This window comes from Puma concolor, chromosome A2 (genome assembly GCF_028749965.1).
Source record: "Puma concolor isolate L17-30 chromosome A2, mPumCon1.1.hap2, whole genome shotgun sequence".
NCBI lineage: Eukaryota > Metazoa > Chordata > Mammalia > Carnivora > Felidae > Puma > Puma concolor.
In genome coordinates, this window is record NC_141668.1 from 105,789,663 (window position 1) to 105,813,549 (window position 23,887).

General features: G+C 38.8%; 1 protein-coding gene across 3 annotated transcripts in view; it reads left to right on the forward strand.

The window, feature by feature from the left end:
* The window catches only part of ZPBP (zona pellucida binding protein), a 118,557-nt gene that overhangs the window by 15,322 nt on the left and 79,348 nt on the right, over positions 1–23,887 (forward strand). For 2 of the 3 annotated variants that reach the window (XM_086697118.1, XM_086697117.1), the window contains 2 exons: positions 4,801–4,950; positions 18,061–18,279. In XM_086697118.1, coding sequence (XP_086553244.1) covers positions 4,801–4,950; positions 18,061–18,279 — 369 coding nt within the window. The remainder of the gene's footprint in view (positions 1–4,800; positions 4,951–18,060; positions 18,280–23,887) is intronic. The other variant, XM_086697119.1, reaches the window with a different exon arrangement.

Genomic DNA, 23,887 nt, shown 5'->3' on the forward strand with positions numbered 1-23,887 from the left:
TTTTCTCTTTGAGAGTCAGATTGGGTTGTTTCTTTTGACCTATATTGAAGCTCATTGATTCTTTCCTAAGCTGTATCGATCTTTTTATGAGTCCATTGAAGGAATACTTTGTGTTACTGTGTTTTTTGTTCTTGTTTTTGTCCATTTTGTTTTGCTTTTAGTTCTGGCATTTTCATTTGATTATTTTTTGTAATTTCAGTTTCTCTGCTAAAATCTCCCATCTGGTCTTGCATATTATCTATGTTTTCTATTCAATATTTTAATACTCATTGTTATTTTAAATTAACCGTCTGATATTTTTGACATATATGTCACTTAAGAGTCTGACTCTGTACATCGCCTGGTATTTTGGAAATATGTCTTACTTTTCTGTATGTCTCCTTGTTTTTTGTTAAAGTTGGACATCTTGAATAAAATAAGACTATAGATAGTAAGGATTTTTATGCTTTGAGATAAATACCTTTTTAAAAATAGCATTAATGGGGCTCCTGGGTGGTTCAGTCGGTTGAGCGACCGACTTCAGCTCAGGTCGTGATCTCACAGTTTGTGAGTTCAAGCCCCGTGTCAGGCTCTGTGCTGACAGCTCAGAGCCTGGAGCCTGCTTCTGATTCTGTGTCTCCCTCTCTCTCTGCCCCTACCCCACTCATGCTCTTTCTCTGTCTCAGAAATAAACATTTAAAAAATTTTTTAAAAATAGCATTAAGTCTTTAGTATTAGAAGTTTGTGTTAATCTAGTCAATAATTTATCTTGGTTTAATATTGGTTGTTGCTGTGGTTATTGAAAGCTTCAGTCAGATAAAGTTAAAGATGTTTTAGGTATAGGCTGGTTCATGAGAAGTTCTTTTTCTCCAGTGTCTTTGGAGAAAACATTTCCTTTCTTGGCTTTGTTTTCTCCTTTTTTTAAAAAAAAAAAAATCTAGAATCTCTTGCATCTCTTCTAATTTGATTATACTACATTTTGACTAGACTCTTTTACTGATGGGTCATTGGGAGAGAGGGACAGTCTCTGATGTTCGGTTAAGCCTGGTCTTTGGCAGGTATGGTGTCCCTGGGGCTTGTGGCCGGGGTGGGGGCAGCCGTCACAAATGCTCTAACCCCTTCTCCATCTGTAGTGTTGGCCTAGTACTTCTTGCTGACTGTTCCTCAAGGATGAGACTCTTTTCCCTTTATGTTTACTTCCCCAGTGGCAATAAGTCTCCACAGAGTTCTAGGTGACTGTTTTTGTTCCTTCTCTCCCTATACATTAAATCATTGTTGCATACCAGGAAGTAGGGGAAATGGGTATGGGTGGACTTTTGGCAGGGTTGCTGGGCCCCTCCTTGAGCCAAGCCCGGTGGGAGTCATGCCTAGGATTCCCCTGACCTTCTCTTTGATCAGTCTGAGGTGTTCCTGTGGGTACACCCTATAAGAGGGTGTAACACCTCATCTCCCCCCACCCCAGTATCTCTGGTCCTCAGAAGTTTCACATGTTCACACAGGTTGACACTTGGCTTTTAGTAAATCATTGAGAACTTTCAGCTGAGTCTTCTTAAATGCTTGGGTCCTGGTTCTATCCACAGGTCACTGTCCCTCCCCAGATTTCAGGTTTATTGGTTACCTTCTCACCTCAGTTTTTTTGATAGGTTTGAGATAAATTGTTAACTGACAATTTGTCTTTTTCCTTATTGTAATAGTGGGGTCGATGTTCTTGTGGTCATTTTCCATATCTGAGCAGAAACTAAAAGTGCAAACTTAATTTTTTTGTTAAATAATAAGTTATAATGAAATTGTGCTTAAATTTTGCCGTGTAATTTTAGAGTTGTAAGTCATGAACTAGAAGTCTAGTCCAACTCTAAAGTTTTAGATGATCAAGCTAAGTTGTAGAGAAAGAAGTATTGACTTCAGTTATTCACGGACTGTATGCTGTTGCCTGAGTTGTTCCTTTGCCTACATGTTCCTTTGGCATCATGAAATTCACATTTAAACACTGTTACTTAAAGGTCATTTGTTAAGTGGTGTTGTAGCATGGCTTTTTCTGTTGGCTGTGAAATCCTCTGAGTATCTTTTCAAAATGTGCCGCTTTTAATTTTTATTCATTCATTCATGCATGCATGCATGCATTTAGAGAGAGGGAAGGGCAGAGGGAGAGGGAAAGCATCTCAAGCAGGCTCCACGCTCAGCTCGGCCCCAGTGTGGGGTTCAGTCTCAGGACTGTGAGATCATGACCTGAGCTGAAATCAAGAGTCGGACGTTAAACCGACTGAGCATCCCGCGCACTCCCACTTTAATGTTTTAAAAACAAGAAGGTGAGAGGGTGCTTTATCGTGGATCATGTCCTATGTGATTTTCTGGCCGTCATAATACTTAAATTGTAATAGGTATTCAGATATGTATTCGTGCACTTATACTTCTAGTTTGGGAAAATTATAGCCAAGAATGCATAGCCTAATTGACAGCATGATATTCATGGTGTTTAAAATCTATGCGTATTTTATTTTATAGTTTGAGAAGAATCGGTATTAACTCTTCTTTATTTAAAACTTTTTTTTGAAGTTTTTATTTAAATTTCGGTTAACACACAGTGCAATATTCATTTCAGGTGTAGAGTGTAGTGATCCAGCCCCTCCATACGACCCCCGGTGCTTGTCACAAGTGTGCTCCTTGATCCCTGATCACCTGTTTCACCCAGCCCACCACCCACCTCCCCCATGGCAACCATCAGTTTGTTCTCTCTTAAAGAGTCTCTTTCGGGGCGCCTGGGTGGCGCAGTCGGTTAAGCGTCCGACTTCAGCCAGGTCACGATCTCGCGGTCCGTGAGTTCGAGCCCCGCGTCGGGCTCTGGGCTGATGGCTCAGAGCCTGGAGCCTGTTTCTGATTCTGTGTCTCCCTCTCTCTCTGCCCCTCCCCCGTTCATGCTGTGTCTCTCTCTGTCCCAAAAATAAATAAATGTTGAAAAAAAAAAATTAAAAAAAAAAAAAAAAAAAAGAGTCTCTTTCTTGGTTTGCCCCTCTCTCTCTCTCTCTCTCTTTTTCCCCTGTGCTCATTTGTTTCTTAAATTCCACATACTAGTGAAATCATGTGGTATTTCTCTTTCTTTGACTGACTTCACCTTTTATCATATTTACTATAAAGCATTTGTCTCTGCTGAAATCTATAGCAAACCCTTGAAAACTTGTTAATCTGTTTTAGAAAAGAGACATTTTATGATAAATATGTAATCTTTCATCAAAAAAGAAATGAGCATTACAATAGGAACATAGTCACAATTTATAACCTCTTTTTCAGCTTCATCCAAGGATTTGGAAATGGGAATTCTTAAGGCATAATATTCTGTGTAAATTCCTTGAGGGAGAGTATATCCATCTCTATTCATTTCTCCTTCGGTATCTGAAGTAGGACTTTGCATGTAGTGGAAACCCAGCAAACTTTTAAAAATGTTTATTTATTTATTTTGAGAGAGAGAGAAAGAGAAAGCATGAGCAGGGTAAAGGGGTAGAGGGAAAGAGAGAATCCGAAGCATGCTCAGCATGGAGCCCAGTGCGGGGCTCGATCCCACCACCTGGGATCATGGCCTGAACTGAAATCAAGACTCAGACTCTCAGGCAACTGAGCCACCCAGGTGCCCTGAAACCGAACAGATTTTTAATGAGCAAGTTAATAATGAAAATTTCATCACTAAGAACATTCCTGTTGTGTCTTATTTTGAGGAAATACATTTATTCAAAAATAAATTTCAACCTGAAATTTATAAGCAATATGTTATTTACTTAAAGTGGAAAAAGATAATTATTTGCTGGGATAACACTTTCCATTCTAATGAAGGGCATATGAAATTATTGAATGAGTTTTAATATAAAAATTTTCAAATGCAAAACTGGTTATGCACTTTCAGAATAATGACTTGAATTACTTAAGGATTTATAGGTTTTTCAAGTAATTTCAGTTGTATTTGTTACACGAAAACAATTCTGTGAGATATGCTGTCGTATATTATGATTCTTTGTTTTACAAATGATGGAGCTGGACCTAAGAAAGATTAAGTGATTACCCTCGGGTTACACAGTTTATGAGAAAGAAAGGTAGACCTGAAACCCACGTCTCAAGCCTCTAAAGCACACCTCTTTCCTGTTACACAGCACAGCTTCCTCCCAGTGTGGTACTTAAGTAACAAAGCACACGGAAGTCCCAAGGGCTCTTAACATCCAGTCCTCATTCTCAACACTGCAGCTCTGATTGTGTGACTTTGGGCAGGTCGGGTGATCCAGTCTCTTGTTTTCTCTCTTCTGCAACCCTAAGGTTGTAACCCAGCCTTTGCCTGGTATCCTGTGTAATGACTAGAAGTACCTAGTTATTAGTATCTTGGGTTAGTCTTTGTTCTGGATACATTGTTTCCTCCCTTTCACATACAGTTTGTAAGCTTACGGAGGGCAGAACTTATCAATCAGTACACATACATATGTGGATATATAATTACTTTATAGCATATGTAAATAAATGCTGCTTTTATACACATGCGAATATCTGATAGAGTTCATTTCAATGCAAGGAGATTAGGAGTGCATGAAGTACATGGAATTGTCAGTCTCCTCTGCCACTTAGGCAGCCGCACAGTTGGTGACCCCTGGTTAGTCCAGTTCACACACTAAGAAGGTCATCCTGGCATCTGCTGTCAACAAACACCAGACGCAATCACTAGTTATGCCCCTGACAAACTTCATTGATTCTGTAGGTAAATTTTGATGGTTTTGCTCTGTTTAGAAAATATTTTGTTATTTTATCTCAGTGTCGTGTAATTTAATTACTGTGTTACTCCTTTATTAGAAAACAGCACTACACAAGTAACATCCACAGGAAGCCTTATATTCCAGAACTTTGAGGAGGGAATGAGTGGAGTTTACACCTGTTTCCTGGAGTATAAACCTACTGTGGAGGAAATTGTGAAAAATCTTCAACTAAAATACGTTATATATGGTAAGAAGTGCATTTAGTTGTATGTTAACCTTTCTTAATGTTTTCAAATATTTAAATATCTTTAGGTTTGTCTTAAAGGGACTTTGTTATTTTTATTTTTATTTTTTGTCTTTTAAAGAAAAACTACTACTTGCTGCTATTTTACAAAGTGCTGCGTAAGTGTTAGTGGTGAGGGCAGACCTTCTTTTCTTCGGGGGAGTGTTGATATGAACGCAGATAAATTTAAGCCGCTGAGTGAAAATGGGGCTGGAAATCATGTTTTCAAATTTTTACAATATTATAGTTTATACTGCTGTTAAATTCCGAGTTTCACTCTTGGTGGCACATTGCCATCCCCTGGACGGGAGCATGAAATGCCACCATAAATCCTTCTCTAAAAGCAGTGTGGTCTGTGGAGGTATGAGATGGGGAGAGCTGGGTGGGTTACTCGAGTGGCTGGGAGAGCAGCGTGAGCAGAGGTTGCTTGTATGTCCCCTTTCACCGGGGGAACCTGCATGTGGTGGATGGAGTTGGGGTCCTCCGGGATGCACCTGTCTGATCTCCAGGACCTGGGCCTGTGCTGCCTTTCCGGACAGAAGGCTCTTCGCAGATATCGATTAGCTAAGCATCTTGAGGAGAGGAGGTTGTCCTGAAGTCGCTGAGCAGGCCCAGCGTCAGGGTCCTTAGCAGAGGAGGCACGAGGGCCATGGACACATAAAGGAGACGTGATGGCGGAAGGAGAGGCCCCCGTGGTTTCCTCTGAGGATGGAGGAGGGGCCACGGCCAGGGAGAGCAGGAGGCCTCTAGAAGCTGGAGCAGCAGGTGGAGGTGGCAGAGGCCTGGAGCTTCCAGAAGGAGTGCACCTTGTAAGATTCACTTTGGACTTCTGGTCTCCAAAACTGCAAGATGATAATATTTGTGCTATTTGAAGCCACCGCATCTGCGGTGATCCGTCACAGTAGCAACGGGAAACTAACGTACCATCCTTGTCACAGCTGGGTTGCGGAACGCGCAGCAGAATTATTAGTGGTTTCCTGATGATTTTCAGTCACTGATGAAACACTGTCCCATATATCCAAAGAAAGACATAATTTTTTTATGAGAAACTATGTTAACTTTCTTAGGCAAAAAATGTTTAAACTTTTGAATGTGTCACACTTCCTTTTTGTTACATAGTTTTCCCCATCATGTTATTTCACTTGTTTAAAAGGAATATACTTTGAAATCTCTTCTAAGGGTATATTCACACATGCCTAAAATGAATGCTGGTTTATAGTAATGATAGGTGTAGCTAATATTTACTGAGCGTTCATTATGTGCCAGGCAGTGCTGTGTTTCCATGGGATTAGGGCATTGTTTAAAGTGCTGTATTTGTATTCGACTCACTCAGTCCTGCAACAGACCCGTGCAGTGCATACTGCCATGTCCTGTCTTGTGCAGAAGCACTGAGGCACGGAGTGGTGAAGCGACTCGCTCAGGGCCTCACTGTGCGAATGGGGCGGAGATTCAGATTTGAATCTAGGAATTCTGATTCCGGAGTTGGTTCCACAGAGACCGCAGGATGAAGCCTCATTTAATAAAGCCTGACTTTGGAGACCTGCTATTCTTGTGCTTAAAACAAATCATGTAATTCGTTCTATTTCAATTATGGAAAGAGTCCAAATGTCTCCTCAACTGACGAATGGACAAAGAAGATATATGTATACAATGGAATACTACTTGGCAATGAGAAAGCATGAAATCCTGCCATTGGCAGCAACGTGGATGGAACTGGAAGGTATTATGCTAAGTGAAATAAATCAGTCAGAGAAAGACAGATAATATATGTTTTCACTCATATGTGGAACTTGAGAAACTTAACAGAAGACCATGGGGGAAGGGGAAAAAACAGTTACAGAGAGGGAGGGAGGCAAACCATAAGAGACTCTTAAATACAGAGAACGAACTGAGGGTTGATGGGGGTGGAGGGGCGAGGGAGAGGGGAAAATGGGTGATGGGCATTGAGGAGGGCACCTGTTGGGATGAGCATTGCGTGTCGTATGGAAGTGATGAATCAGGGGAATCTACTCCCCAAGCGAAGAGCACACTGTATACACTGTATGTTCTCCAACTTGACAATAAATTATATTTAAAAAAAAGAAAAAAAGATCCACTTTAATCTTTCTAATGGCCACATGGTATTCCAGATTAGATTACTCCTCAGTTGGTGATCGTGGAGTTTGTGTCACATTTCCCTACTTCAAAGGGTACTGTATGGAACAGTTGAATAAATCCCTCTCCCTGCTGCCCCCACTGTGTGTGTGTGTGTGTGTGTCTTTTTGTCTCTGTCTCTCATCTATTTCTATGTAAACACACAACCCACACATTTTACGTATGTATGCATGCATGTACGTGTGTATTTGTAGTATTCCACCATGAGGCACACTTTATGTTTTCCAAATTCAAAAACAGACGAAATTAGGCTATCAATGGAGAAACAATGGGGATAATCACGTCTTTATTAATTAGTTTTGATAGAATAAGTTTTAATCCTAGAAGACTTGTTTTAACTTAACGTTAGATTATATTACTGTGGTCCAGTATATATATATTATAGGTGCGTATAGTTATTACCATGGAGTTAATGAGATCCCATTTTATCAAGCCAATTACAGGTGGTGAAGATTTAATTTCACTTAGTTTTCCTTCTGTTAGAGCATCTCTACTCAATATGAGATATTTTAAGGCAGTGAGTACCACGACTATGGCAAATTTAGGCTTAAGTGAGCCATACTTATTTTTCTCTATTTTATATTTATTATTCTAATATTACAGAGGGTAACATGTTTAAGTTTAGTTGGTTCTCCAGGTATAACCATAATTTGAGCCCTCTTATTAAGTCTATAGAGTTTGGCCATTTGGCACATTTTAACAAATGTTAAAATAAATTTATATTAAACAGGCACAAAAGCCATCAGAGCCCTTTTAAAATCTTTTTATATGTAAAGTTCTTTAGTATATACATTTGGTACATATATATTTTTTAATTTTTTTATTAAAATTTTTTTTAATGTTTATTTACTTCTGAGAGAGAGAGAGAAAGACGGAATGTGAGTGGGGGAGTGGCAGAGAGAGAGGGAGACACAGAATCAGAAGCAGGCTCCAGGCTCCGAGCTGTCGGCACAGAGCCCGATGTGGGGCTCGAACCCACGAACTGCGAGATCATGACCTGAGGCGAAGTCAGACGCTTAAGCGAGTGAGCCACCCAGGCGCCTCCCACTTTACCCATTTCTTGACCCTTCACTACCTGCCTGTGGCAACCACCAGTCTGTTTTCTGTATCTGTGAGCTTTTCTTTTTTAGGTTACACTAGAAAAGAAATCCTACAGTATTTGTCTCTCTCTGTCTGACTTCATTTAGCTTATAAAGCCCTCAAAGTCCATCCGTGTTGCCATGCACATGCACACACGGCCCACAATTTCTTTAGCCATTCAATCAGCAGGGGACACAGTTGGCTACTGTCAATAGTGCTGCAGTGAATATGGGGGTGCATATGTCCTTTTGAGTTAGTGCTTTTTTGTGGTTTTGGAGGGGGGGGAATAAATACCCAGAAGTAGAATTGCTGGACCATATGGTTGTTCAGTTTCAGTTTTTTGAGGAACCGCCGTACTGTTTTCCGTAGTGGCTGCACCAGTTTACCACCAAACAGTATGCAAGGGTTCTCTTTTTCCCACATCCTTTCCAGTACTCATTACTTTTTGTTTTTGTTTTTGTTTGTTTGTTTGGGTTTTTTTTGGTTGGTAACAGTCATTCTAACAGGTGCATTTCCCTGATAATGATGTTGAGCACTTTTTCATGTACCTGCTGGCCATCTGTATTTCTTTGGGAAAATGTCTATTTAGATCTTTTGCCTATTTTAAATTGGATTGTGTTTTTGCTGTTAGTTTGTATAAGGTCTTTATAGATTTTGGATAGTAACTGCTTATCTGATACATGATTTACAGAAGTTTTCGTCTACTCAGTAGGATGCCTTTTTTATTTTGTGGATTATTTTCTTTGCTTTGCAGAAGCTCTCTAGTATAATATAGTTTCACTTGTTTATTTTTGCTTTTGTTGCTTTTACTCTTGGTGTCAGGTTAGAAAACTTGCGAAGGTACTTATCACCTATATTCTTTTCTAGGAGTTTTATGATTTCAGGTTTTACCTTCAGTTCTTTAATCCGTTTCAAGTTAATTCTTGTGTGTAGTATAAGATAGTGATCCAGCTTCATTCTTTTCTATGTGCATGTCCAGTTTCCAGCACCATTTTTTGAAGAGACCAACCTTCTGTCATTGTATGTTGTTGGCTCAACATTGTATGTTGTTGTAAAATTAATTGACTCCCTATGTGGATTTATTTCTGGGCTCTCTGTTCTGTTGGTCTGTATCTCTGTACCATACTTTTTACATTACTGTAGCTTCGTAATAGAGTTTGAAATCAGGGAGCATGATGCCTCCAGCTTTATTCTTCTTTCTTGAGATTGCTTTGGCTATATGGGGTCTTAGGATTGTTTGTTCTATTTCTGTAAGAAGCATCATTGTAATTCTGATAGGGATTTTATTGAATCACATTGATTTGGGTAGTGTGAACATTTTAGCAGTATTGATTATTATAATCCCATGTACGTGGAATATATTTTCATTTATTTGTCTTCTTCAGTTTCTTAATGTCTTATAATTTGGAGTAGAGCTAAAGTATTTCAGTTTCTTGAGGTCTGGTTTATCAAACTTGGTTATTAAGCATCGTCCTATTATTTCCTAAAGCCTGACAATGTCACTTTTAATGTTAATGCATTTTCAGTTGTTTTTTGTGTGAGGTGTGAGGTTTAATTTTTTTATAGGTGGATATCCACTTGCACCCACTTCGTTTCTTGCAAAGACTGTTCTTCCTTTGATGGATTGTTTTTGTACCTTTGTCAAAAACCAGTTGAGAATATTTGTGAGACTATTTCTGGGTTCTCTAATTTCTTCCGTTAATTAATAGGTCTGTCCCTCTGCCAGTACCACATTAATTAATTAATTACTATAACTGTATAGAAACATTCAATACAAGGTAAAGTAATTCTAATTATCCTACTATTCATTTTTATGAAGATTGTTTTTGTGTTTTTTGGGCCTGCCCCTTTCCATGTAAATTTTAGAATGATCTTGAATGTGTCTACAAAGTGTCCTGCTGGAATTTCTATGGGAATTACATGTGGGAATTTCTATGGGAATTACTCTATAGATAAATTTGGGGGGAAATTGCCACCTCTACTATAGTAAGTGTTTCAATCCATGAACATGGTTTATCTCCATTTACTTAAGTCGTTCTTCATTTCTTACATCTATTATTTTTCTATTTTTATTTCTTTCATGTATGTGTTCAGTATGTACCTAAGTACATTATTTTGTTTTTTTGGAGCAATTTTAAATGGTATTAGGTTTTAAATTTTGGATTCCACATGCTTATTGTTGATATATAGCAAACGAATTATTACTTGTGTCTTAATCTTATAACCTACCATTTTAACATAAGGTTAGTTAATAGTTCTAGAATCTTTTTATTTTGTAGATTCTCTGTGAGACAGTCATGTCATAAGCACAGAAGGACAGTTTTGTTTTATTTATTTATTTTTCAATTTGTATGCCTTATTTTTCTTATTGTGGTGACTAGGACTTCTAATAATTTGCTGAATAAGAGTGGTGAAAGCAGACATCTTTGCCTTGATTGTAAATGTGATGTTAGCTGTAGTTCTTTTTTTTTTTTTTTTTTTTTTTTTTTTAATTTTTTTTTTTTCAACGTTTATTTATTTTTGGGACAGAGAGAGACAGAGCATGAACGGGGGAGGGGCAGAGAGAGAGGGAGACACAGCATCGGAAACAGGCTCCAGGCTCTGAGCCATCAGCCCAGAGCCTGACGCGGGGCTCGAACTCACGGACCGCGAGATCGTGACCTGGCTGAAGTCGGACGCTTAACCGACTGCGCCACCCAGGCGCCCCTAGCTGTAGTTCTTATGTAGGTTCCCTTGATTAGGTTGAGGAAGTTTCCTTCCATTCCAAGTTTGTTGATTATGTGCATGTGTGTGTGTGTGAGAGGGTGTTGGATTTTGTCAAGTGCTTTTTGTCTGCATTAACTGATAATTATGTGATTTTTGTTTTGTGTGTTATTGATATAATATATTACATTAATTGGTTTACAAATGTTAAACCAACCTTGCATTTCTGGAATAGATAAATCCCACTTGGTCACGATGTATAATTCTTTCACTATGCTGTAGAATTCAGTTTTCTAGTGTTTTGTTCAAAGTTTTTGGCATCTGTGTTCATAAGACATTGGTCCATAGTTTTCTTGTGGTATCTCTTTTGTGTGGTTTTGCTATCAGGGTAATACTAGACTCATAGTATGAGTTGGGAAGTTTTTCTTCCTCTTTTGATTTTGGAAGAGTTAATTTAAAATTGTTGACATTTCTTAAAATATTTTCTAGAATTCTTGAGTGAAGACATCTGGACTTTGTTTTTTCTTCACTCTATATACATATACGTATGTATGTATGTACGTATGTATGTATGTGTATATATACTGGTTATTAATTCTCTTTGTTTATTGTAGCTCTGTTTAGATCTTCTGTGTTTTTATTGAGTCAGTTTTAATAGTTTGTGTCTTTCTAGGATTTTTCTATTTTATCTAAGCTAATTATTGGCATACAGTTGTTCATAGTGTCCCTTTGTAGTAATTTTTTATTTTGTAAGGTCAGAGTAATTCTGCAATAATGCTGTTTCTTTCATTTCTGGTTTTGAGAATTTGAATCTTCTCTATTTTTCTTGATTACTTTAGCTAAAGGTTTATCAATTTTGTTCATTTCTTCAAAAAACTAGGTTTGTTTCATTGCTTCTATTGTTTTTCTTTTCACTATACCATTTATCTCTGCTCTAAATTTTATTATTTTAATAATAATAATTTTCTTCCTTCTGTTTGCTTTAGGTTTAGTTTTCTCATTTTTTTCCAGTGCCGTAAGGTTAAAGGTTAGATTACTGATTTGAGATCTTTCTTTTGTGATAAAAGCACATTGTATGTACACACGCGTGCGCGCGCGCGCACACACACACGCACACTGCTAAGTACTGCTTTCATTGCATCCCATAGATTTTGTCTTTATTTTAATTTATATGAAGATATTTTCTAACTGCTCTTTTGATTTCCTTATTTGACATATTGGTTATTTAGGATGCTATTGTTTAATTTCTGTGTCTCTGTAAGTGTCTCAAATTTCTCTCTTACTCTAATTTTATTCCATTTTAGAGAAAATACTTTGTATTTCAATCCTTTTAAGTTTATTGAGATTTGTAGTGCAGTATCTGCAACATCTTTGAGTATTTGAGTGTGTGCCATGAGCACTCCAGAAGAATGTGTATTCTGCTGTTTTGGGTGGAGATCTGTAGATACTTGTTAGGTCTGTTTGTTCATGACACTACCCAGGATTTCTATTTCTTTGTTGATCTTCTGCCTAGTTGTTGTATCTATTATTGTAAGTGGTTGTTGAAATCCCCAACTAATAATTGTTGTCTGTTTCCTTTTTTATTTGTCAGTTTTTGGTTTGTTTTGGTACATTGTTCTTAGGTGTGTCTATGTTTATAATTGTTCTTACTGAAGGATTATTCCTTCTAATAAAATGTTCCTTTTTGTTTGTTTGTTTCTTCTAAAGTCTCTCTTACCTGATAATTGTATAGCCACTTCTGCTTTCTTGTGTTTGCTGTATGCATAGTATATCATCTTTCACGTTACTACTTTCTATCGGTTTGTATTTTTTTTAATGTAAAGTGTGTCTCATGTAGCCACCAGATAGTTGATACTGCTTTTTCAATCCAGTTTCACAGTCTGTGAAGAGACTAGACAGTATCATTTTTGACTGGATAGTGTCATTCCTTTACATTTAATGTCATTTTTATATCATTAGATCTACTCTGCTGTTTTATTTTTTGCTTCATGTGCGTTCCTGTATTTCGCATGAATTCTTTGGAATTAAAAGAATAATTCCTAATGTAGCATTTTAAGTAGTGATTTTTCACTTTGTATTTGAGTTTTATTTCCTTACTGATTGTTCTGAGGATTACCACATACATCTTAACCTACCTTACAGAGTCAGCTTGACATTTGTACTAAATTCCACTGAGATGTAGAAAAGTTACTCTTACATATACATATTCCTTTTCTCTGCTTTTTGTGGTATAAATATTATGTGTGTTATATTTGTAAGTGCTACACAACTATCAATAGATAGCTCTTATTTTGCATAGTGTTATGTGTTTCTGAAAAGCCAGAAACAGAAAGGAGAGCCAGTGTGTGTTTGTAGGTTTATAGCTTACTAGCCTTTTTGTCGCTCATTTTTTATTCTCTTCGTTTGTTCCCATGTATTCAAGTTACCACCTGTAGTCGTTTCCTTGGCCCAGTGTAGGGGACCAGTGGAACATCATACACAAATCCTTTACACAGTTGCTTTTTCTATCAGTAAAAGGAAAAAAGTAGAAGAAATATGCACTTATTCTGTCTTTGTAATGACATAATTACCTTTACTGGAACACTTGGTTTTTGGTGTGGATTCCGATTACTGACTATGGTCATGTTCTTTCACTCTAATCTGAAGAACCGCTTTTAGCTGATTCCTTCTTCTGCCAGATCACAATCTACTCTTGAGCCCCTGAGTCCATTTTTCCTTTCAGTGCTTTCATTTTTCAACTGCAGAATGTGCACTTCGTTCATTTTTTATAATTTCAAACTTTACAAATATTAGTTATGTGAAATTCTCATTATACCTTCCTTCTTTAATCATAATTTCCTTTCGTTATTTTAACATATTCATAACGGATGCTTTGAAATCTTAATCTTTTAAATCCCACATCTGATCATTCTCGCAAGTGGTTACTGTTTCCTACTTTTTTCCAGGACATGAGTCATTCTTTCCTGTTTCCTTGCTTGACTCAAATTTTTTTCAGAACCTGGACTTTTTAGATAGCCTGGAACCTGCCGCCCTCCCCAGGCTTGTCATTACTTGATGTTTGTTTAGCAAGTGCCTAGATCATTTCCATGAAGTTCGCAAGTGTCTAGATCACTTCCATGAAGTTTGCTCCTCACTCACCATAATGTGAAGCCCCCCCACCCCCAGCCCCTAGTTTGTTTTAGGAATGGCAGCAGTTGGTTTTTAGCAATGCCCTGGGCATAAATTCCTCTGAAGGCTGATCCAGTGAAGTATGCCTTCCTTTGAGGGGATAATCCCCTGGTCAGTGTGTGAGACTCTCTCTGACCCCAGGATTGCTGCTTGCAGCATAGACTTCCGGAGTTGCTGTCTGACAGACTAGGCAGCCTGCGTGCAGTTCACCTGTCCCCCCCCCCAGGGAGTCTATAAGTCACCTCCCCACCGTCTTTCCCCAGACCTCCTGGGTTTTTGAGACTGCCCCGAGGTTCCAGCTTCCTGGCACTTTATCTCCAGTGATGCCTGTTACTTCCAGAAGAGATTCTGAGCTCTCTGCTCTCCCGCCTGCTCCTGCCCCCTGGCACATCCTCCCACCTGACCCGCAGTCTGGAGCTGGGGTGAGGACACGAGTGCCCCCCTGCTCTAGGAGCTTGGCGGCCGGGGAGGGGTAGCAGCAGCATCCCTGGGACCCCTGGGTTTGCCGCTCCAGCTGTGGACCCCTCACCGTGAACTGGGCCAGGGCAGTCAAGGGCAGCGAGGGCCCCCGGGGGGCATTGTCAGCATTGCCACAGCCAGTGTCGAGCCTCCGTGGCATGAAGTGCTGGCCAGTGGAAGAAGGGAGTCGTCCCCTCCCAGCTGTCTCAGCCATACTCACCTGCACCTTCCCGCCGGGAGCAGGTAGTTCTGCTTGGCAGGAGAAGTGCCGACCCCCCCTGCCCCTCCTGGGGGGCTGCTGTCTGGGGGCTGGGGAAGAGGGCGCCCCACATTCTCATCTGCCCAGTCTGGAGTGCTTTCCATCTCGCTGGGCTGAGAGGGGAGGGAGGTGGAAGGTCTGGGTTCACCAACCCGGACTCCCTGTTCTTACTGACTGTTAGGAGATTTTTTTGAATAAATATTTTTTCACTTTTCTCTTTGTCCTAATGTCCCCCAAAACTCAGTTCCCCTCTTGGTGGGTGTTGAGCCTAAAGGCACAACTGAGCCAAGAATAGGAAAAGGAAGGGTTTTACTAGCAACAAGTAAGGAGAACATTGGGGATCTTTCCCAAAGCAGAGTCTCCCCGAATTGGGGTAAGTCACCAGGGCCAGCAGCTTCCTCAGTTCTCTGGCTTTCGTGGGTCCAGAATCTGAGCACTCGGAGGGCTTTAGATCCCGCAAAGGTACCTGAAGCGTGTGCGGCGGGTCAGGCTTCACTTTTGAGTCTGCACTGGGAGTTTTAAAATATGGGTTTGTTTTTGTTTGTGTACAGATTTTTTGTTTGTCTTCCTACTGACAGTATTTCCGTTATCAGAAAAGAATAGTAGATAATAGTTTATGAATATCTTCTGGCTTTGTTTAGTACAAGAACATGTTTAGTCTGCCCTAGTTTGTGCACACTTTTTCCTCCCCAACCGGCGCCTCAGCCACCAGCCTGTGGATTGGTCTAGGATTGTGTTGGCAGGCAAGTGGCATTTCACCTCTTTGGTGGTGCCTCATCTCCCCTACTGCCACCCAAAATTGTGTTTAAATCGCTTGGCATTCCCCGCCAATAGTTTGCAAGTCCACAAAATGAGTGGCTTTGGACTCCGTCTCTTAGCTGTTTTTCAGCTTTGACGTTTTACGTCGATTCTTTTAAAAGCTGGTGATGGAATAAAATGCAGTGAACTGCTGTCCGCTCATAATTAATTGAGATATTTGTCAGAACTAACTAGCACTGGGAATTTTATCACCGATTTATTGTCGCTGATATTGGTGCGGTTTTGGAGTGATGGTGGGTCGGAGCTGTTGTCCAAGAAGAATTCTGGAGATGTCTTTGGTGCAAAAAGGTGATTTTATTAAAGCACGGGGACAGGACCCGGGGGCAGAAAGAGCTGCACTGGGTTTATGAGGATTGACTGGTTCTATAGAGGCCTCCAGAAGGACTTCGATGTGCTAAAGAGGACTCATAATGTCCCTGAGGCCTTGCTGTTGTCAGGCTAAGGCTGTTTTCCCTCCAGGAAGGCATTAACATTAAGACAGTTGGGAGTTGGGGCGCCTGGGTGGCGCAGTCGGTTAAGCGTCCGACTTCAGCCAGGTCACGATCTCGCGGTCCGTGAGTTCGAGCCCCGCGTCAGGCTCTGGGCTGATGGCTCAGAGCCTGGAGCCTGTTTCCGATTCTGTGTCTCCCTCTCTCTCTGCCCCCCCCCCCCCCCCGTTCATGCTCTGTCTCTCTCTGTCCCAAAAATAAATAAATGTTGAAAAAAAAATTAAAAAAAAAAAAAAAAAAAAAAGACAGTTGGGAGTTTATTGGAGGAATGTTTTACTCTGCCTGTCTCAAACATTTGTCAATGGGCTATACTATTGACAAATATGTGTAACATTTGAGGAACATTACATATTGTCAGTGGGTTATAAAGAAATTTAATTGGGGGCACCTGGGTGGCTCAGTCAGTTGGGCGTCCGACTTCGGCTCAGGTCATGATCTCACGGCCTGTGCGTTCGAGCCCCGCATCAGACTCTATCCTGTCAGTTCGGAGCCTGGAGCCTACTTCGGATTCTGTGTCTTGCTTTCTCTCTGCCCTTCCCCCACTCACGCTCTGTCTTTATCAAAAAAAAGGAATAAACGTAAAAAAAAATAAAATAAAAAGAAATTTAATTTTATTTACCATTTCCTTCTTGTCTTTGTTTCCCACATCACTGTGGAGAGGAGGGTGATGTTGGGGCTCCAGGAAACTAAGTCTGTGGGTTTCTGGAGATTAGGCTATTGATAGGATTGCCTTTTTCTTGTCATTTACTAAGGTATTTGTAAACTGGTGGAGACTCATGTCCTGCGTGACTGTGATCGCTTATCAGTTAAATTGTTTTTTCCCTTTCATTTGTTCTTGGGCGGTCAGGAGTGCCCCAGGAATGTCGCGCAGAGCCCACCTCACTGGGGGTGGGGGGTGTTTGCCGGGTGTCAGCTCGCCTGATGCTCCCTCAGCAATCATTCGACTGTCTCCTGGCCTGTTAGTTCCTACACTCTTTCCTAGGCCAGCAGGGCCTAAAATAACTTTTCACACGTCTCGGAAACTGTCGTTCTTTTTCTGGGAACCCCTCTCTCTTTCTGCTTGCATTAGGACCATTTTCAGAGATTATAAATGGTTGTTTTTTAAAAATAATTTACGTTATTTTTCATTGGGATGTGGGCTTCTGTTTCTCCAGCTGTCATGTCCTGCTACTATAATTGTTTTAATAATATTTTTAATAGTCATTACTTTATTAGATGTACCATTTGTTATTTAGTAGTAGTTTGTTTTCACATGTTTGACGGATTTTATTTATTTAAAAAAAATTTTTTTAATGTTTATTTTTGAGACAGAGACAGAACATGAGCAGGTGAGGGGCAGAGAGAGAGAGAGAGAGAGAGAGAGAGGGAGGGAGAGAGGGAGACACAGAATCCAAAAGCAGGTTCTAGGCTCCAAGCTGTGTTTGATGGATTTTAATTGTTGATTTGGATTTTGATTTGTGTCAGAGCATGTGGTTACATAATATATGTAATTATTATGGATTTCTTATCATCTTTATTTTTTTGTGTCATTTCAGTTATATATTGAAATGGGCAGGAAAAACGTTCCCCGTTTCAGATATTGTAATGGCACTCGATAAAACTGGTAGATTTATGAGAAACATACTATTTGTTGCTTATAGCTGGTAATTATATGACTATAGTTTATTCTAAGATGAATATTAAGAGAACTTTCATTCCTAAGTTTGAGGAAGAATAATATATTGGTTAAGGGCATAGAGTCTGGGGCAGGTTTCTCGGTTAGAATCTTAGTTTTGACACCATAGGCATGGGAGTGTGACATAACCCCCGTATCCCTCAGTTTCCTCAGAATGGATATAAAAATACTATGAACTTCTTCCAAGTAATGATTTCTCTTGAGTAGTTGCAATGCATTTGAATTGCTTAAATAACCGCTTTTGTGTTATTCTGTTTAATTTTTTACAGCTTATCGTGAGCCTCATTATTATTACCAGTTCACGGCTCGATATCATGCAGCTCCTTGCAATAGTATTTATAATATTTCTTTTGAGAAGAAACTTCTTCAGATTTTAAGCAAATTGGTTCTTGACCTTTCATGTGAGGTTTCTTTACTGAAGTCTGAATGCCATCATGTTAAAATGCAAAGAGCTGGTTTGCAGAATGAATTGTTCTTTACATTTTCAGGTAAGTAAACACAGTTCTTTACAGAAAACGAATAGCAAATTTTAAAGACGTGAATTACCAACAACATTTTTAGAATGTAAATGTTATAGATCTGAATACTTTTCATGTTCTCTACTCTGGCTTAGTTCTGATAGGCCCCAAAATAAAATTCTACTGATTTACGTACTCAGTGAAAATTTTGCACTCTCAAATAACTAAACCTTGCTATGGTAACTTATTAGAGAATGGGGTTAGTATAAGGAAATGCCTATCTTGATATTTGACTACAGGATTTAATTTGCAAAAAGCATCTAAGTGCAATAAGATGAGTTAATATAGATCAGAGGGACCGTTCTAACAGCTTACAGTGCTTTTCCTAATAACACAGAGTGGAGGCCCAGTATTTTCTGGAAATTTCAAGGAATTTCGAGGAATTGATTTTAGACTTATATAAAGGGCTTGTTGATGAATGAGCACTTTGGAATAACTGTCGGTGTATTTTACTGGGTCCCATGGCAATTGACTCTGTCCCCTTTCCATCTCAAATGATCTTGCTTGCCGTACTCCTTTCTTTCTTCTTTACTCTGTCCTTGATTCCTTTCCTGCTGGTGTTTGTATTCACTCCTCTCTCTCTCTCTTTTTTTTTTTTTTTGGACATCTAGGATTAAATTTTTAGACACACCTGAGAGGTGTGAAGTTTACAGGAAAAGAAGAAGAGAAGTTCAGCCCCATTTTCACTGTCTTTTTTTTTATCTTCCTTACTGCTTTTCTCCTTCTCCAGAAAAATTGTGCAAGTTATTCTGCAGCTGCTGAGACAAAGTATCATAGTTAGACTGGTTCTTCAGCTCTTCAAGGACCCACTGTTAGCATTCATGAGTCATGAGGTCTTTTACCCAGTGTATTTAATAGGTGCTGTTATTAGTCATTTAATAGTCCTTAGAAAACCTTGGAAGTATAGTTGAACCCATAAGAGAAAAATGATGGTAATGGAAACAAGGCACGGTGGGCTTGAGACGCATTTCTCTAATGACTAATGATGCCGAGCACCTTTTCATGTGCTTACTTGCCATTTGTGTGTATTCTTTTTTGGAGAAAAGTATATTGAAGTCCTTCGTCCAGTATTTCTTTTTCCAGCTTTACTGAAATAAATTGATACGTAACATTATGTAAGTTGAAGAAGTAAGGAATAAGGATTTGATACACATATATATTACAACATGATTACCACAGTAAAGTGAACACATCATCTCACATAGTTACAGTTTATTTTATCTTATTATTTTATCGTGGTGAGAACTTTTACAATCTGCTCTTATAGCAACTTTCAAATATACCTTATTGTTAACCGTATTCACCATGCTCTATATTATATCCATATGCTTATTCATCTTCTAACTAGAAGTTTGTATCCTTGGTCTAACTTCATCCATTTCCCTCAGGCCCTACCCTCTAACCCAGCATCCACCAGTCAGTTCTCTGTTCCTATGAGTGGTTTTTGTAGATTCCACATGTAAATGAGATGAAAGTATTTGTCATTCTCTGTTTGACTTAATTTCACTCAGCACAATGCCCTCAAGGTCCATCCACTTTGTTGCAGATGGTAGAATTTGCTTTTTCTTCACAGATAAATGCTGTTCCATTGTGTCTGTATGGATACATCCTTACACACAATCGTTTCCTCTACTGTGAAGAAGTTTTCTAGTTTGATATAGGTCCATGTTTTGGTTTGGTTTCGTTGCTTGTGCTTCGGCTGTCATATTCATAAAGTCATTGGTATGTTCACTAAGGAGCTTTTTTGTATGTTTTCTTCTGGGAATTTTATGGTTTAGGTCTTACACTTAAATCTTCAGTTCAAATTAATGGTTGGGATTGGCGTGAGATCAGAGTCCAGTTTAATTCTCTGGCATGTGACTGTTTGGTTTTCCCAGTACAATTTATTGTAGAGACTACCTATTCTCCATTGAGTATTCTTGGCTCCTTTGACCTTATATGCATGAGTTTATTTCTTGGGCTCTCAACTCGGTTCCATAGATATGTGTTTTATGTCCGTACCATACTCTTTTGATTACCGTACCTTTGTAATATACATTGAAATTAGAAGTGTATTGCCTCCAGTTTTTTTCTTTCCCCGAAGTACATTGGTTATTCAGGATTCTTTGTGGTCTCATAAGAATTTGAGTGTTTATATTTCTGTAAAAGATGCTGGTGGAATCTTGATAAAGATTGTATTGAATCCATAGATTGTTTGGGTTGTATGGACATTTTAACAATGTTGATTCTTAACCTTATGAACCTGGGATATCTTTCTACTTATTTGTGAGTCTTTAGTTTCCTTATCAATATCTTACTGCCTTCAGTGTACAGATCTTTTTACCTTATTGTTTAAGTTTATTCCTAATTATATTGTTGTTTCTGATATTATTATGAGTGGCATTGTTTTCTTTATTTCTTTTAAAGTAACTTGTTACTGTATAGAAATGCAGTTTATGTTTGTATGTTGATTTTGTGTTCTGCAGCATTACTGAATTCATTTATTAGGTCTAACAATTTTTTTGGTGGAGTCTCTTGCATTTTCTGTACGTATGATTGCATCATCTGCAGGCACAGACATTTTTACTCATTCCATTTTCATTCAGATGCCTTTTCTTTCTCTTGCCTGATTGCTCGGGCCAGGACTTCTAATACTGTTACTATAGGAATGGTGAGAATAGGCCTCCTTGTCTTGTTCTTGATCTTAGAGAAAAATCTTTCAACCTTTTACCATTGAGTATGATGTTAGCTGTAGGCTTTTAATATGTTGGAGTACTTTCCTTCTGACCTGATTTGTTGGGAGTTTTAATTGTGAATGACTATTGAATTTTGCCAAACACTTTTGCATCTACTGGGATACTCATAGGATTTTTTTTATTCTATTCATGTGATGCATCATACTTGTTGATTTGCATATGTTGAACCATCCTTGCATCCCAGAGATGACTCCTACTTGATCATGGGGTACGAAGCTTTTAATGTGCTATTGAAGTTGGCTTGCTGGTGTTTTGTTGAGAATCTTTCCTTCTGTATTCATCAGGGGTATTGGTCTGTAGTTTTTTTTCTTGTAGTGTCTGTATCTGGCTTTGGTATCAGGGATAACAGTGGCCATGTAAAATGAGCTTGGGCATGTTACCTTTTCTTCAGTTTTTTTAAAAGAGTTTGAGAAGGATTGACATTGAGTTTTTAAAAATATTGGGCAGAATTTGCCAGTGAAGCTATCTGGTCCTGGTGTTTTTCTGTTTGGGGAGGTCTTGGTGACAGATTCAATTCTCTACTTGTTGTTGATCTGTTCAGATTTTCTGTTTTGTCATGATTCAGTCTTGTTAGGCTATATGTTTTTAAGAATGGATCCATTTATTTTAGGTTGTCCAATTCTTGGTATATAGTTATTCATAGCCACCTTTAATGATCGTTTGTATTTCTTTGGTATCAGTTGTAATGTCTCCAGATTCATTTATAATTTTATTTATTTGGGATCTGTCTTTTTTTTTTTTTTTTTTGCTTGTCTAGCTAAAGGTTATCCATTTTGTTATTTTTTCAAAGAACCGGGGGTACCTGGGTGGCTCAGTCAGTTAATCATCATCTGACTTCAGCCCAGGTCATGATCTCACCATTCGTGAGTTTGAGCCCTGTGTTAGACTCTATGCTGACAGCTCAGCATGGAGCCTGGAGCCTCCTTCAGATTCTGTGCTTCCTTCTCTCTCTGCCCTTCCCCCGCTAATGCTTTCTCTCTCTCTCTCTCTCTCTCTCTCTCTCTCTCTCTCTCTCTCTCAAAAGGAAATAAACATAAAAAAAAAATAATTCCGAAAACCAGCTCTTCTTTTTGTTAATAATTTGTTTTATTTTTCCTGTTCCCTATTCCATTTATTTCTGCTTTAATTTCTTTTGAGTTTTTATTTAATTCCAGTTAGTTAACACATAGTGTTATATTAGTTTCAGGTGTACAACCTAGTAATTCAACTTCCATGTATCACCTGGTGCTCATCATGACAAGTGCACTCTTTAATCCCCATCACCTATTTAGCCCATCCCCCCATCCACCTCCCCTCTGGATTGGAAGAGCAAATATTGTTAAAATGTCTATACTACCCAAAGCAGTCTACACTTTTAATGCAGTCCCTATCAAAATACCAACAGCATTTTTCATAGAACTAGAAGAAACAATCCTTAAATTTGTATGGACCACAAAAGACCCTAAACAGCCAAAGCAATCTTGAAAAAGAAAGGCAAAGCTGGAGGCATCGAAATTCCAGACTTCAAGTTACATTACAAAGCTGTAGTGATAAAAACAGTGTGGTACTGGCACAAAAATAGATACATAGATCACTAGAACAGAATAGGAAATCTGGAAATAAGCCTGACAGCTATATGGTCAATCAATCTTTGACATAACAGGAAAGAATATCCAGTGGGAAAAAGACCATCTCTTCAACATGGTGTTGGGAAAACTGGACAGCTACATGCAAAAGAATGAAACTGGACCACTTTCTTACTCTGTACACAAAAATAAATTCAAAATGGATTAAATACCTAAAAGTGAGACCTTAAACCATAAAAATCCTAAAAGGAACACAGGCAGTAACTTTATTGACATTGACTATAGTAACTTCTTTCAAAATACGTCTCCTGAGGCAAGGGAAACGAAAGCAAAAATGAACTATTGGGACTACATAAAAATAAAAAGCTTCTGCACAGTGAAGGAAACAATCAACAAAAACTAAAAGGCAGCCTACAGAATGGGAGACGATATTTGCCAATGATACATCTGATAAGTGGTCAGTATCCAAAATTTGTAGAGAACTTGTAAAACTCAATGCCCAAAACCAAATAATTCAATCAAAAAATGGGCAGAAGGCATGAATAGACATTTCTCCAAAGAAGATACCTGCTTTAATTTTTCTTTTTGTCTTTCTTCTAATGTGAAGACAAGTTTTTTATTTTTATTTTTTCTTGTTCCTTAAAGTGTCATGTTAGGTTGTTTGTTGGAGATCTTTTTTGTTGATGTATACTCTTTTGTTTTCTTTCAAGAATTTGAAATTTTATCTTCTGCTAAATGTAGAAGATTCATTTTGAGTAAATATTTTTTATATACTGTGAAATATGGACCCAGTCTTCACTTAAGTGTGGATGTTCAGTTGTCCCAGCACCATTCTTTGAAGAGACTGTGGTCTTCCCCATTGCACTGTTATGGCACCTTTGTTGAGAGTCAGCCAGCCACCGATATATGGGTTTATTTCTACACTCTTCTACTTCATCGTTCTGTATGCCTGTCCTTAGACCAATACCACACTGTTTTTGTTGTGTTTTGTTTTTAATGTTTATTTTTGAGAGAAAGAGTGCGAGCAGGGTAGGGGCAGAGAAGGGGACAGAGGATCCAAAGTGGGCTGTGCACTGACAGCAGCGAGCCTGATGCAGTGCTTGAACTCACAAACTGTGAGATCGTGACCTGAGCCAAAGCTCAACTGACTGAGCCACCCAGGCGCCCCGCTACACTGTTTTGATCATAAGCTTTTGATAGTACTTTGTAGTGAGATTTGAACCTTGGAAATGAGAGTCCTCCAGTTTTGTTCTTCTTTTCAACGTTGGTTTGCCTAGT